At 43.6% G+C, this 16063-nt stretch overlaps 1 protein-coding gene across 2 annotated transcripts in view; it reads left to right on the forward strand.

The window, feature by feature from the left end:
* DCLK1 (doublecortin like kinase 1) overlaps window positions 1-16063 on the forward strand; it is a 1081753-nt gene that overhangs the window by 617384 nt on the left and 448306 nt on the right. For both annotated transcript variants that reach the window (XM_069205533.1, XM_069205532.1), the window contains exon 5: window positions 13112-13228. In XM_069205533.1, the coding sequence (XP_069061634.1) occupies window positions 13112-13228 (117 nt within the window). The remainder of the gene's footprint in view (window positions 1-13111; window positions 13229-16063) is intronic.

Below are 16063 nucleotides of genomic sequence, written 5' to 3' on the forward strand. Positions count from 1 at the left end.
CCACCCACTGTAGAGACATTGAGAGACTGTGGCTTTGCACTCCCCAGGATGGTACAGTGGGCATGGTGGCTCCTCGTGGATCTGGCGTCGTGGACTCATGTGGCTGTGGTGGCCCCCCCTTCCCTTCCCCCTGAGGTGACTGTAGTTTTGACATCAGATGCCCCTGCAGTGTTCTCTCCAAAGGACTCAGGTCTCGTGTGTGGGCTTTGCCCTTGTTTCGCAGAACCTTGGCCCACGGACATGTTAGATTCGTAGGATGTGCAGGACTTGTTACTTCAGTGATACACTGATGTGTATATCTTTTTGGTTTTTGTAAATATTTTACACGGTTGCTCAATTATTTCCAGGTGCTTTTTTTGTACATGAAAATGTATTCCAAATTTGGTTGTGTCATTGTATTTTTAAAGGGTCTTTGTGTGGTGTCACTGTGACTTCCTGCTCTGCATTGGTGTGTACATATGCGGGGGGTGGGGGGGTCGCATATGTGTATGCCCGTAACCTTTCTTCCTCCCCCCTCCCGTGTGTCGTAGGTGCAGTACTCACCGTTGACGTCTGCGCCGGAATTCGTACTCGTGGTAGATGAGCAGGTAGACGAGAGCAGGTATGATGTTCAATTCGGGTTCCATGCTGTCCGGATTCCGCGTGGAGTGTCTCGAGGTGAGCGTTTTCCATTGAAAATGTCTGTTTCCGCCGTGTTTTTATCGGCGGGGCTCCCGCCCCGGAAAAGGTGGCGGATTGGTGGGTCGTGATAGGGTGGGCGGTACATTGTCTGCCGCCTGGCTGTTGGCGGTGACCGCCACGCTGTTTGTTTGTTCCGCCGTGGCGGTCGGAGTGTTAATGCGGCGGGCTGTGTTGGCGGTTCCCGCCAGGGTCAGAATTGCATTTTTTTGACCGCCGGCCTGTTGGCGGATTGGCCGCCGCTTTATCACCGACCGCCAGGGTCAGAATGACCCCCTTAGACTTAAAACATCAGAGGAACAAATAAGCTCCTTTCACTCTTTAATGACTTCCTAGCTCTCAGTGAACCCACCACTTACTCCAAACAACAGCTCTGGGTGGAACATAAGGCCTACCTCTGAGGGATGCTTACGAAGGAATCCGGCACTGCAAGATCTGCTGTAGGTAGAGAGTAAGAAAATAAGCCATGGAAGCAGAAGTGAAGTCCCTACAGGCCAAATATCGTGACTCTGCCTCCCAGGAAGGATTACGATCCTAACAGCCAATAACTTCAAACTTGTTAGACCTGGCATCCTTGGTATGGTTTACCCCTAACTTATTGCCTCCAGATCTCCTGTTTTTGCTGACTTTGCTTTTGCTGGCCTTAGGATTCTTTGCATTTTACTTCTACTAACCAGGGCTACACTGCTTGTCCTCTTTCTCTAAAGCATGTTAACATTGGCATATACCCAGTTGGCATATTTAACTTACTTATAAGTCCCTAGTAAAGTACCTGTGTCAAAAGCCTGTAAATGAAATGCTACATTAAATGCTCCTAGTGTGCCACCCACTTAAGTAGCCCTATAAGCATGTCTCAGGCCTGCCATTGCATAGCCTGTGTGAGAAGGTTTGAACTGTCATTTCGACCTTGCCAGGTCCAAACCTTCCTGTTTAACACATATGACATTCCTAGAGTAGTTTTTCGACAGCCCAAAGGGTAGGGTGAAATGTACCTCCAAAGAGGGACATATACCTTTTAGTTTTACATGTCCTGGTGGCAAAAAACTCTTAAGTCTGTTTTTCACCACTGCAAGGCCTATCACTCTCATAGATAAACATTAAAATTGACTTATTACACTTTATAAGTGTAATTTCCACATGGGAAGAGATAACCCCTTTCAAGTTTGGTATCGCTAGAATCAAAATTTAAATTCCTAACTTCTGGTGAAGTCAGATTTTAAATAGAAATTCTGAAAATGCCACTTTTAGAAAGTTGACATTTTCTTGCCTTAAGCATTTGCTGCCCACAGCCTGCCTCTGGTAACATGACTGGGTGTAGTTGGCAATTGGGCTTTGTGTATTCCACTAGACAGTCACACACAATGGGAGCTTAGATATGACTTGATGGGCCATCCTGGACAGGATGAGAGGGAGGAGCTGGACACAGCCTTACTTACACCTGAAAAGGATGTGTCCTGTCCCCACGAAAAGGGCCGCATACCCTTCATAGTTAGTCTGGAGCCAGGACAGGGAGTGCAAGGCATCTGTGAAATGTCCTTGAAGTTGACATCTCCCCTACTTCAAAGGCCAAAGTGGGTATAAATACTCTGACAACACCAACTCACTACACTTCTGCACCTGTGACTACTCATTCTGGAAGAAGGACTGCTTTGCTGCTGAAACACTGGCACTCTGCTGGACTCCTGCCTTTCGGTACTTCTCTGCTGTTTCCCTGACTGGATGAGAAGAACTTGACCTGCATCACTTGAACCCAGCGTGACTCAAAGGGCCAGCTGACTGGTCTCCTGATCCAAAGCCTCAGGGACATTAAAGACTTCCAACCAACCTACTTCTGCACCTGGGTTCTGCCATCTGTGAGTCTGCCTTGCCAAGTGGGGCTACCCCAGTCCTGGACCCTTGGAAGTGATGCCCAAGGTGCTTGTTCCAGCAGAACAACTGCACCTCTATCTTTGTGTGGACAGAACCAACACATCTCCATCATTGTGTACATCGCTTTCGGAACCAGCACTGCAACATTTCCGTCGGTGCAAGGCCCCAGCTTCCCCATCGATGACAACCTTGATGACCACGTTGATGAATCAATGCATCATCTTGACGCTAATGTGTCCGCCACTTGCACCCAAACTCTATCAAATCTCAGCTCCAATGCATCACCACTGCTGTAGTTGAATTTTGATGTATCGCTGTGGGGATCAAAACCGGTGCATTGTTTCTGCTGCACCATATATCTTCATCGCTGACGCAACCAGAATTAAGGTACTTATGTTCATCTGGCCTCACTTGGTAACTGTATCCGGCCTACGTCCAATCCTGGTTGGCCTTAACTTTTAACTTTGGTCTCGTCCGGCGCAACCAGATTTCCCTGATTGGTCCTTCTCGCTTCTACATACTATTTTACAGTTTAGGCTTTAAAAAATCATAACTTAAGTTCTATGTTCGATTTTCATCATTCTGGTCATTTTTTTTTTTTAAATAACTTCTATTTTTCCAACCAGGTGTGTTATCTTTTTGTAGAAGTTTTCACTCTTTTACTGTATGAAGTGCTGCACAAATACTTTACATGTTACCTCTTAAGTTAAGCCTGACTACTCTGTGCCAAGCTGGCAGAGGGTGAGCAATGGTTAATTTAGAATTTGTTTGTGACTTACCCTGACTAGGATTGTGGTTCTTGCTTGATCAGAATGCAAACCTCTGTCAACCAGAAACCCAATTTCTAACATATTCTCACTCACTCTTTTGAACTCATGCTTATTCACTCGCTCCCACTCATTTGCCTGCACTCGCAATAATGTTTACACTCACCCATTCATACTTACACTCATTTGCACTCACTCTAACACGTCTGCATTCTTATTCAGCCTCTCTTATTCTCGTTTACTGACTCACTCATTCACACTCACTCACATTCACTTGTACTGTCACTCTTTTATGTTTGCTCACTTTTAGTCTTATTCCCACTTGCTAAGTCTCACTCACTTCGATTCACTCATTCTCACTCACTTATGCTCATTCACTGTCACTCACTTATTCTTAAACGTATTCTCACACTTGACAGTGGCAGCTGCCACTCAACGGGGGTGGCGGAGTGAGGGGGGGCAAAATCAAAAACAAACTCTTACCTGTGGGGGAGACACGTTTGTCTCCCCTCCGTTCTCGTCCTCTTCCTGTTTGCACACAGGCTCCCAGCAAATCACGACGTTGCTCTCACCAGCATGACAGCAGCGTTGTGATTGGTCTGAGCGGCCTGCTTCGCCTCTCAGACTGGGAGTGGGAGCCTGGGCATGTTCTCCACTCGGCTCTGCAATACAGACGAGTAGAGAACATGCAAAGTGTTCATGTCTGTTTGGCCGGCCCAACATAGCCGGCCAAACATACACGCTCCCTTTTTAGTGCACATACCACACCTCTGGCACCCTCCCTCCAGCCCACCCCTAACCCTTCTCCCAGGAAAAATAAAATGGCAATAACTTAGCGTTATTATCATTTTATTTTTTCTTTCCCCACAATCCAGTGGGGCGACGCTCCATCCTACTTAGCAGAGGAGCCTCCCCTACACTTGATAACTTTCCCTTATACTCATTCTTACTCTTTCATTATTTCACTTGCTTCAGCTGATTGTGATTCACTCTGTCTTACTCATACTCACTGACGCTCAACTTCACTGTCACTCATTGTTGGTCACAGATTCTCACTGACTTTCAGTCATGCACAAATGTAAGCAGACATGCATGATCACACATGCACAAGCTCTCTCTCACAAACATACTCTCACCTGCAAGCACACATACATACATTTACTTAAGGCTGACTGTAAAGGTTCCATTTCAGCTCCCATTGTGCTCCACGTTTTATTACACGAATGGTGAATAGACTGTTATTCACTGTAAGTATAATAAAAACCAGCAAGAAAACAAGGGAGAGCAGAACTCCAATGCCCCTGGGTTCTTGGCATGGATCTTGCCATCTTGGAGGCCAGGGGTCACAGACACAGAGCCAGGGGTCACAAGAGGGAAGCTAGGGATTTTAGCTGTGACCCCTGAATGATGTATATGATGACTCTTGGAGTCAGACAGGCCTTATATTTCAACAGGAATTTCCCTAGTGGGCTCAAGTCCATGGAGGCCAGTTTTAAATTCCCACGACCATTCCTCATGCCTTGGACAGTTTTCCCAGCTCCCTGAGGTTAACTGTAGTCAGCCCGGGGAGGTTTCACGAGAGAACCAATCTGAGTGACCCAATCAATCTGATCACTCTGAGCAAGCAGGAGCCCTGCATAGGTCAAGTCTCCGAAGGCCGTAAGGACCACCCGTCGGGCCTGCAAGGATCGTATAATCGGAGGTGATCAATCACACAGAGCTGGAGAAATGAGAAGAGTGCAAGAAACCGTTCAAAGGCTCACTGCATCAATGATACCGCGGAGGGCACAGTCACAAGATGGTACACATCTTTGTGGGGGTCGAGAGATCCTTAGTCAGGTCCAGACATCAGTTATGTGTTCGTACTCCAAGAAGGGAGGCGGGCGTTGCCATATTTTAACCAGAGTGGGTCCCAGGGCGGGTCAGCAGGCCAGCCTCTCAATGGCTCCAGAGTCCCGGCCTGTCTCAGAAAGGGTGCACCGGCATTTCGAGGCACAGCCCCCTGCTTGAAAACAGAGGCAGGCAGTACAGTGTCAGAAAATTGGGTTAACTATGCGGCTGGTTCAAGAGAGCTTAAGAGGGAGCTGCCACCTTGTGCAGACACCAGCTAGATCTCTAGCCAGATCTCTAGTTTTTTATGCTATATCCCAAATCTTATTTCTTGGGTTATACTATGGGACATAAAGTGTTATATTGAATGCTTGATGATACCTCATAATTTGTTTATGATACCTATAATTTTTCACAATGTGGTTCATAACCTTCAATGTTTAGTAGCATCTTACTACCACTATTATGGCACACCAGTCAATGTTTATTCATGGCTTAATCTAATACTTCAAGTAATTCATCTGGATATACCACCCATGACAGAATGGAAACTAAGATGCCCCGGATCACCGATGTATTTGCAAAAGAGTTTCTTACTCCCAATATGGTATATTTAGACTGTTGTTTATGGTTCATATACTTCCAGGTACCTATTGTATTAGTTTTTGCAGACAAGTTCAGTGTATTAAACCTTTGAATGATTTACTCATACACTCCTTACTGTTCTACTAGTTGTCTCTTGTAAGTGATACACACTGCACTGTACTCCACGCCTCATCTTTTTGAGATTTCTCGGAGAAATTGTTTTCTCCATGACCCCTATTTTTCTCTTAAGTTCTGCGCCTGAACTGTTGCTCCTCCCCTACCCAGAACCATGCGGTTCCTGCATATTCCCATTGGCTGTATCAAACTTGATGGCCTCCAATGATATTGTACTCATTATGGACCTCCAACACATGAATGACTGCTCAAAACATCACTGTACTTAAAGAGGGCTCCCTTAACGCTAAGGCACATATTTATACTTTTTTAACGCTGCATTTGCGTAATTTTTTTACGCAAAAACGGCACAAACTTGCAAAATACAATTGTATTTTGTAAGTTTGCGCTGTTTTTGCATCAAAAAGCGGCACTAAAAAAGTATAAATATGGGCCTAAGTGTCTCCACCCTGTGAAACATAGGAAATGTATTGATTATTGCCACTCTCTCATGAGTGACTTGGTCTTCTTACAAGAAATCAAAGTAGTATATAAAGAGGCTCTTTCTCTATGCACAGGATAGGTGTCAGACGTTGCTTGTTCTGATGCAATTTCCCCCAAAAATGGTGTTATTACAGTGATCTCCAAGAATTCTGGTCTTTTGATTATATCATCAAAACGAGATAACAATGGCAGATGGCTAATAACTCCCTTATAGAACAACACAACAGAACTATGTGCAGTGAACGTTCATGCTCCCACTATAGACGACACCAAATTCTGGAACAATCTATCCGCCAAACTCTCACTTCTCCCTCCAAATGCAAAGATTATTCTCAGTGGCGACTTTAACCTCCCTATAGACCCCCTTTTATATAGACAATTTGCCTTTAAATACAGAACCCCCAAATCTCTCACAGTACTACATGCCCTTTGTGCATCTAATAAACCCTCAGATGTCTGGAGACTTCACAACCCCACTGGCAATGATTTCACATTTTTCTCCTCTCCACACAATATTTTTTCCAGAATTGACTACGTCTTAGTCTACCCCTCTCTTCTCCAGTTCACCTGTTCGATCTCCATAGAACCCATCACAATCACCAACATGCAGCCATCTCAATTTCTCTTCAACAGTCTGCCATATGAATATAGGCATTTTTGGAAGATTCTGACATGATTGAGGTACTCCATAAACAGCCGTATCGCCTTCATCCAGACAAATAAAGATTATGTATCCTCCCCAGTAACTCTTTGGAACTCCCTGAAGTGTCACTTTAGGGGTCAAGCCATAAGCCACCCATTAACATCTGAAATTGAATCTAAAGAACCAATGATCCTTCTATAATGACAACTCTAAAACATTTTTAATATGAGTTCAACACTGGTGGAATTGGTCCTTTTGCAGGGTTACTCACAAAATATTGCCTTCTTTCTCAGATTTTTTCTGATCTGTTTTGCTGGTTTTAGGACTCTGGGCACTTTTGCCACTGCTGACCAGTGCTAAAGTGCCAGTGCTCGCCGTGTAAATTGGATTGGTGATTGTTTTATCCACGATTGGCATATTTGATTTACTGGTAAATCACTAATAAAGTGCACCATGTGTGCCCAGGGCCTGTAAATCATATGCTACTAGTGGGCCTGCAGCACTAATTGTGCTGTCCACATCAGTAGCCCTGTAAACCTGTCTCACACCTGCTGCCAGTTTGACCTGGCAAGTGTACTCACTTGCCAGGTGCAAACCTTCCCTTTTACTACATGTAAGTCACGCCTAAGGTAGGCCCAGGGCAGCCCCATGGGCAGGGCACAGTGTATTTAAAAGGTAAGACGTGTACTGGTGTGTTTTACATGTCCTGATAGTGAAATATTGCTAAATTCATTTTTCACTATTGTAAGAACTGTCTTTCCCATAGGGTAACATGAGAATTGCCTTGAAATGTCGTTTAAGTGCAGTTTCCCATTAGGAGCAGGTAGGGATTTGAGATTGCAGTCACTGAACTCACAATTTAAAAATACATATTTTGGTAAAGTTGTTTTTTAGATTGTGAGTTTGAAAATCCCATTTTTGAAAGTGGGCATTTTCTTGCTTAACCATCCTGTGCCTCTGCTTGGCTGCTGAATCCACATCTGGGTCAGACTGACAGTTGGACTGCTTATGAATTTCCACTAGACAGTGACACAAAGGGACCTGAGGTGGGTCCTGCATATCCGGATGAGTCTTCTGGGCTAGAGTGGGAGGAAGGAGCTGACACCTGCACTTGCAAGGGCTGTGCCTGACCTCACACAATACAGTCTCCAACTCCCTAGGCTGGGGTAGGGCAAGGAAAAGGCAGGGTTTTGGGCACTACAAACACTTTCCTTTGAAGTTTGCCTACTTCAAAGGCATAAATGAATATACATATTGGACTGCTGACCCCACAGCTTTAGAACACTTCTGGATCAAGAGGAAGGAGAAGAGCTGAGGAGCTGTGAGGAGGAGTACTGCTCGTTTGCTGTGTGTGCTTTGCTGGGTTGGCTTACAGTTGCTGCTTCTGCCTTAGAGAGGCCAAGTACTGGACTTTGCTGTGTATCCTGCTTGTGAAGTTTCTCCAAGAGCTTTGACTGAGCCTGCTTCCTGTTAGAAAGTCTCAGGAACATCAAAGACTTCATCTGCCAGCACCTGGGCTCTCTTGTTGAGACCCTCTGATTTGCCAAATGGTGCCGCATCCAGTCCCTGGGCCCCTGGATGGAGAAACAGGCAGAATATGAGTGAAGATCCGGGCACCAGAGCCGAGCGGCAGAAAAATCGGCATGGCACGCACATCGCAGCTATAAAATCGACAGAGCACCTGCCTCACAGCTGCAGAAATTGATGTATTGCCAGCTGCTTGTCTGGAGATCGACGCATCCCTTCCCTGTGAGGAAAGAATTGCTGCATCGCTTACCTGGCAGAGACAGAATCAACACACTGCTTCACTTGGGAGTAAGGAATCAATGCATCGCTTGCTTTTACGACATACGCTCGTCCCTGTGGCTTTATTTTTGATGCATTCCTGGTATGTTGTGGTAAAACAAGGCATCCATTGATTCTTATGGATAGAGACTCTTTTTACTTTAAAATTGTAAGCTTTACTTGTGTATGTTGGATGTTTGTCGTTTTGGTCTTGTTTGCTTCAGATAAATATTGGCTATTTTCCCAAATTTGTGTGGAGTCCTTTTGTCGTATTTTCGCAGTGTTACTGTGTGTTTATGCACAAATACATCACACTACTCTGACATAAGCCTGACTGCTTGTGCCAAGCTACCAAGGGTGTGAGCTGGGGTTATCTAAGCTGTGTATCTTCCTTACTCTGACTAGAGTGAGGGTCCATACTTGGACAGGGTGTGAACTGACTGCCAACTAGAGACCCCATTTCTAACAAATACCATAATCAGTAAGCGTGAACATCTATGAATACATGCTCAAAAGGGAAAAAATGTGTTCTATTTGATTAAAGCCGGAAAATCTCTGACAGTCTACTTGAAATTCAAACCCAACTCTAACCTTATGCAATCTATTAAAGATGAAAAGATTAGGATATAAACATCAACAGATGGGATAGTTAAGATATTTCAACGCTTCTACGCAAAGTTATACACCCCCTCTGTCAACGCCCTCAAAGCGCCTGCTTAGAATTTCTACGCACTTTACCAATTAAACAAATATTGAATAGCAAACAAATGTCACTATCTGATCCAATCACTAGAGAAGAGATTACCATTGTCCTTAATAATATTCCATCTGGTGAGGCACCAGGTGCAGATGGTATCCCAATTGATATTTATAAAACCTTTTCACATACAATTATCGACACACTAAACTTTGCTGTTTCGTATTTTTCAACTTCTGACTCTGTCTCAGTGTCTGCCTCTGAAGCCACTATATTGGTTATACTCAAAAATGGAAACAACTATTCAGATTTGAAAAGCTTTAGACCTATCCCTTTTCCCTCATAAACATTGAAGCAAAGATTACAAATTCTTGCCAATCCCCTTTGCACCCCTGATTCCCAAATTAGTCCACTCTATCCAATTAGCTTTATTAAGGGATGTTTGGCTAGTGACAACATTCGTCTCTTCTCCCATATCGTTGAGAAAAACTCGAACCCACTCTCCTCTCTGGCGGCTATTATAGCCTTAGATGCAGAGAAGGCGTTCAACAAAGTCTCATGGTCATACATTGAGGCTGTTCTATCAAGACACGACCTAGGGGAAAAGTTTATCATGATGCCCATGGCCCTATATTCATAACCTTTGGCTAGAAACAGGGTTACTGGTGCCCTATCACAATCCTTTACACTACAATAAGGAACTCACCAAGGCTGTCCTCTATCGCCTTTATTATTTCCCCTCACCATGGATCCTCCCCTAGTAATGGTGTATGATTAATCTTATATCCCCGGCATCGTATTGAGAGCTATCCCATATAAAACAGCATCATATGCGGATGACATTTGGATATCTACAGAATCTCCCTCACATGCATCACAGAGATTTTAAATGTTACTGATCATTTTTCATACTTCTCTGGCTACTCCCTGAACAGAGACAAAACTGAGATTGTTCCCCTGAACGTCTGCTGCAACTATTCGATTGTTGTCTCCTCCAAATTTAAATGTAAATCTTCAATTAAATATCTTGCAATATGGTTCTGTAACAACATCTCCAAATCTATAATTTTCAATGAAAACAAAACTTTATATAGACTAAAGGACCTGCTGACTGCATGGTCACCCAGGTTTATCTCACAGTGGGGCAGGCTTGAAACTGTCAAAGTGATGCTATCACCTCTGATTAACTTTCTATCACGTATGCTTCCTGTGCTCTTTCCCAAGATTTTGTCTCTAAGTTGATAAATGTGTTTCAAGTTTCCTTTGGGAGAATAAAAACCCTGGATTAGCATTACAGAATTGAGAACACCTACTAAATTAGGAGGTTATAACTTCCCGCATTGGCATACTTATCAAACTGCATACTTGGGAGCCCAAGGAGAATGTTGGTTTGAAACTAACCCAGTAAAAAACCTGTATGACATGATGTGGAATCCTCAATCTCTAACACTTTTTCATTACTATCCACCCTGACGATAACACACAATTCCTACAGCCACTCCAAGAAAACATTTAAGGACACTATTTCTGCCTTACTGACCTTAGATACAGAGCTGGCAGGTAATATTCACAAATCTGTCTTTGCGTCTTTATGGAACAGTACAAAATGACAAACCCCTTACTCATGAACCATTGCTCCGATATGGGCATCAAAGGGTAGCTTAACTATATCATGTCTTTATATCAACACCAAACCATTCTCATTTGCTCAATTATAATACAGACACGACCTCTCAAATACAGATTGTTATGCATTCCTTCAAATCATAGCAAACATATTTAAGTTAGGTCTGCTACACAATTCGTCTCTACTGCGGAAACTTCAGCTGATACTACTGGTGGTCCTGCTGCCTCTAAATTCTACAAAGTACTCACTAATACTATGATCACTCATCACTCCCTCACTACCATACAAATGGTCTTATTTCCTCTCCAAAGAGATAACGCTGCCAGGTGAAGAGACCTGGCCCAAAATAGGCCTAAACTTAATCCAGAACATACTAATCCCTTCACTATCCCAAACTAAATTCTTCTTTGCTCATTCCCTCTATTGGGCTAAAGTTTTAAAATTAAAATTTAAGGACTCCATGTTGTTTGTGCGATTCGTCATCTGGTGATGAAGAAGGTACGTTCTTTTCTTGTCCAAACCTGTCCTACTACTGGCAGGACAACTCTTCCCAATTATGCAAAAGCTCCAAGTCCCACATCCCACTAACCTATCCACTTCTTATCCTGGGCCTACATTTTGCAGACCCTCCTATTGATCTTCCTATTTCGGACCTCACCTTATTTGACTTCTACTCACTATTGCCGTAATCCCAATATATTGGAAATCCAATAATAAAGTATCATTCCATACTTGGTGGGCTTGGGTTAAATATCTAAGGTGTGCACATGTAACTTAATCTCTCAATAGAGGTTATCCTGTAATTTCACAGCGCATATGAGAAACGCTAGATCTCTTTATTCACAATCAATCCTCATAAAGGGAAAGCAATTGATCCCTAATATTTTATCACAACCCCTGATTATTTTTTTAAAACATAATACTTTTTTTCTTTATCAGATGATTCTCCCCCACCTCACTACCCCTCCCTCCCCCATATTCCTTTTTCTCACCCTCTATTTAGTTTACATTTACTATGACATGTGTGCTACACATATATTATTTAGACACTTCACCAGAATTATTTGCAATCTTTAACACCACATATATTTTAATAATTCCTGATTCCTCTAAATTCTTATTCCTAATGTCATTGTCATATGCTTATTCACAAATAATCTCCTTGCACTGACTTAATTATGCTCTGTTTTTTCAAACAGTGCAAGAGTGTTTTTTATTTGATTACTATGGGCCTGATTTAGAGCCTAGCGGATAGGGTTACTCTGTCACAAAAGTGATGGCTATCCCGTCCACTGTGGTATGATCCCTTTATATCCTATGAAAGGAGCACCATATATATTATATGTGACGGAGTACCCCATCCGCCAAACTCTAAATCAGGCCCTATGTTTCCTATATATTCAATTTGCGTACGTCGTGACATTTGTACTCGTTTGTATCAACCCCTGTTTTACTACGTGTTTCCTTTCTTTTCTGTATGACTCCTCCTCATTAAAAATGACAATAAAATATTTAGAACAAAAAAATGAACATGGAGAGTGTTTTTACAGGTACATTTGGCGGTAAAAAGGGAATGTGTCAACGTGGTTTCTGGACTGTGCGTGCTAATGTCACATCCTGTGGATCACGAAGTACGTTTCTACTGAAGTGAAGCTAAAAACTTAAAGCTGTTTTCCTTCACAACAGCAGCTAAATCTGATTAAAACTTGTGTTGGCTTAAAGGCAGTTGAAAGTTTGTTTTCCTAGATGACGTAATAAACGTTGCAGATGCAGAATAGCCACGCAATATAATAACCAGCAAGATCAACACAGTGGGACAGCATGTGACAATATGAAAATATCAAACATTAACATTATTAGGTGGTTTCTTGACATGGCATCCCGTGTAGCTGATGCGTGATGGCTCTGTGTGTTTTCTCTGTGCCTGGTTACATATTTATGTAGTTGATAAAGCATATTGCTGATGATTTCACTAACCAGAAACTCAATTTTTTTATTTTCTTATCATCCAGAGTGTCGGGTGGTGAAATCAACATCTTACACGAAAATTGCAACAGGATCACACCGCAGTGCCACCAAGAGTCCAGGACCATCGAGGCGCAGCAAATCTCCTGCGTCCACCAGCTCAGGTACATCAGGGAATTCCTGTCACATACTAATGGAATTTAATTGTTCATTACGCTTCTCTAGCCATGTGCGATATCTGCCTGGTTAGCTAGAAATAGTTCATCTCTTACAGTGAATAACTATCTCACATCCTTGTCAGAATTGGCAAACAATTTCGGCTGCATGAGTCTAAAACAGGCAGGGAGGTGTCATCAGTCCACATTGTCCATGCATGACTTGACATGTGATATCTTCTTGAGGGATGTGTATCTAGATAAGTGATCATTTCTTCACCATTCATATAGTCAATAAATTGCTGCTCTTGGTTTTATGAGTGAGTTTAAAAACAGGTAATTCAAATGAGGTGACACTTTAAAAATGCGCTTTTGCTGACAACTTATACGGGTAATCAACTTGGTAGAAGATCATGGTGTCAAGGTGCTCATATCTCTGTGTCAGTGTCCTTTGAGTGGTTTTAATTAATTACTCGACGGGAGTGCCCTCTAGTAAATTAAAGGATTCTGAGTAAGAATGCCTTTAAAAAGAAAAGGTGAACAATTCACAAAGCGGTACGTTCGAGATTAACGGAGTTCTTCCAATAGATAATGTGTTTAGCATAACGGAAGAAATAAACATTAAAACATTTTAGTGGACAAGACTGGAAAAAAACTACTCGGCTGTACATCAATAATTTATATTCAAAACAAATTAAACCGATATTTTACTGATAGATCTCACATGTCTTATGTTAGACCTGACAGCCTTAGGGTGGTCACCCCTAACTTTTTGCCTGCCTCCCTCTACTTTTTGGACACTGTTTTTGCTGGTTTTTAGACTCTGTGCACTTTACCACTGCTAACCAGTGCTAAAGTGCATATGCTCTCTCCCTTTAAAAATGGTAACCTTGGATCATATCCAATTGGATTATCTAATTTATTTATAAGTCCTTAGTAGAAGGCACTATATGTGCCCAGGGCTTGTAGATTAAATGCTACTAGTGGGCCTGCAGCACTGATTGTGCCACCCACTTAAGTAGCCCCTTAACCTCGTCTCAGGCCTGCCACTGCAAGTCCTGTGGGTGCAGTTTCTCTGCCACTTCGACTTGGCATTTAAAAGTACTTGCCAAGCTTAAAACTCTCCTTTTTCTACTTATAAGTCACCCCTAAGGTGTGCCCTAGTTAACCCCTAGGGCAGGGTGCTGTGTGGGTAAAAGGCAGGACATGTACCCGTGTAGTTTACATGTCCTGGTAGTGTAAAACTCCTAAATTCATTTTTACACTACTGTGAGGCCTGCTCCCTTCATAGGCTAACATTGGGGCTGCCCTCACACATTGTTGGAGTTGTAACTGCTGATCTGAAATGAGTAGGAAGGTCATATTTAGAATGGCCAGAATGGTGATACAAAATCCTGCTGACTGGTGAAGTTGGTTTTAATATTACTATTTTAGAAATGCCACTTTTAGAAAGTGAGCATTTCTCTGCACTTAAATCTTTCTGTGCCTTACAATCCACGCCTGGCTGGGCTTAGTTGACAGCTCCTTGTGCATTCACTCAGACACACCCCAAACACAGGATACTCAGCCTCACTTGCATACATCTGTATTTTGAATGGGTCTTCCTGGCCTGGGAGGGTGGAGGGCCTGCTCTCACACAAAGGACTGCCACACCCCCTACTGGGACCCTGGAAGACGGGATTGAACTGAAAGGGGACCTGGTGCACTTCTAAGCCACTCTGTGAAGTCTCCCCCACTTCAAAGGCACATTTGGGTATAAAATCAGGGCCTCTGCCCTACCACCTCAGACACTTCCTGGAGAAGAAACTTGTAACCAGAACCTGCATCCTGCCAAGAAGAACTGCCTGGCTGCCCAAAGGACTCACCTGACTGCTTTCTGAGAAGGACTGCTGCCTTGCTGTTGCACTGCTGCCTTGCTGCTCCCTGGCTGTGGTGAAGACGTGCTCTCCAAGGGCTTGGATAGAGCTTGCCTCCTGTTCCCTGGAGTCTCAGGACCAAAAAGACTTCTCTCTTGCAACTGGACTCCTTGTGCGGCAAAAATTCGACGCACAGCTGGCTAAAAACTACGCACAGCCTGTCCCGCGGTGAAAAATTCACTGCACGCCAAACCGGAACGCCGCCGCTTGACTTCGCAAGGAAAAGATCGACGTGGCGCCCACCAGATCGACGCACAGCCGACCTGGGACGACGCCACCCAACTTCCAGAAGGAAAATCGATGCAGCGCCTGCTGTGAGGGAGAAACTTCCCCACTGGAACAACGCAGAGCTTGTCAGAAGCCCAGGATTCCATGCACAGACCCCGGGGCATCTGAAAACCCCACAACCCGAAGAGGATCCACGACCAAGCTCCAGAAATCGACACCCAGCCGTCCCTGCGTGGAAACTAAACGACGCATCGACCGTGTGCGGCCCGAGAAATCGACGCACACCCCTTTGTTTCCCCGCTTCTCCTCCTCTGCGACCCTTTGCGGAGATTTTTCACGCAAACCAGGTACTTTGTGCTTGAAAAAACTTTTTTTGCTTTTAAAAGACTTAAGACACTTTATAACACTTCTCAGTGATATCTTTACATTTTCTTATTGCATCCTTGATCGTTTTGACCTGCAAATATCCAGATAAATATTATATTTTTCTAAACACTGTGTGGTGTATTTTTGTGGTGCTATATTGTGTCATTGTATGATTTATTGCACAAATACTTTACACATTGCCTTCTAAGTTAAGCCTGACTGCTCAGTGCCAAGCTACCAGAGGGTGGGCACAGGATAATTTGGATTGTGTGTGACTTACCCTGACTAGAGTGAGGGCCTTGCTTGGACAGGGGGTAACCTGACTGCCAACCAA

Source organism: Pleurodeles waltl, chromosome 8, assembly GCF_031143425.1.
Source record: "Pleurodeles waltl isolate 20211129_DDA chromosome 8, aPleWal1.hap1.20221129, whole genome shotgun sequence".
Taxonomy (NCBI): domain Eukaryota; kingdom Metazoa; phylum Chordata; class Amphibia; order Caudata; family Salamandridae; genus Pleurodeles; species Pleurodeles waltl.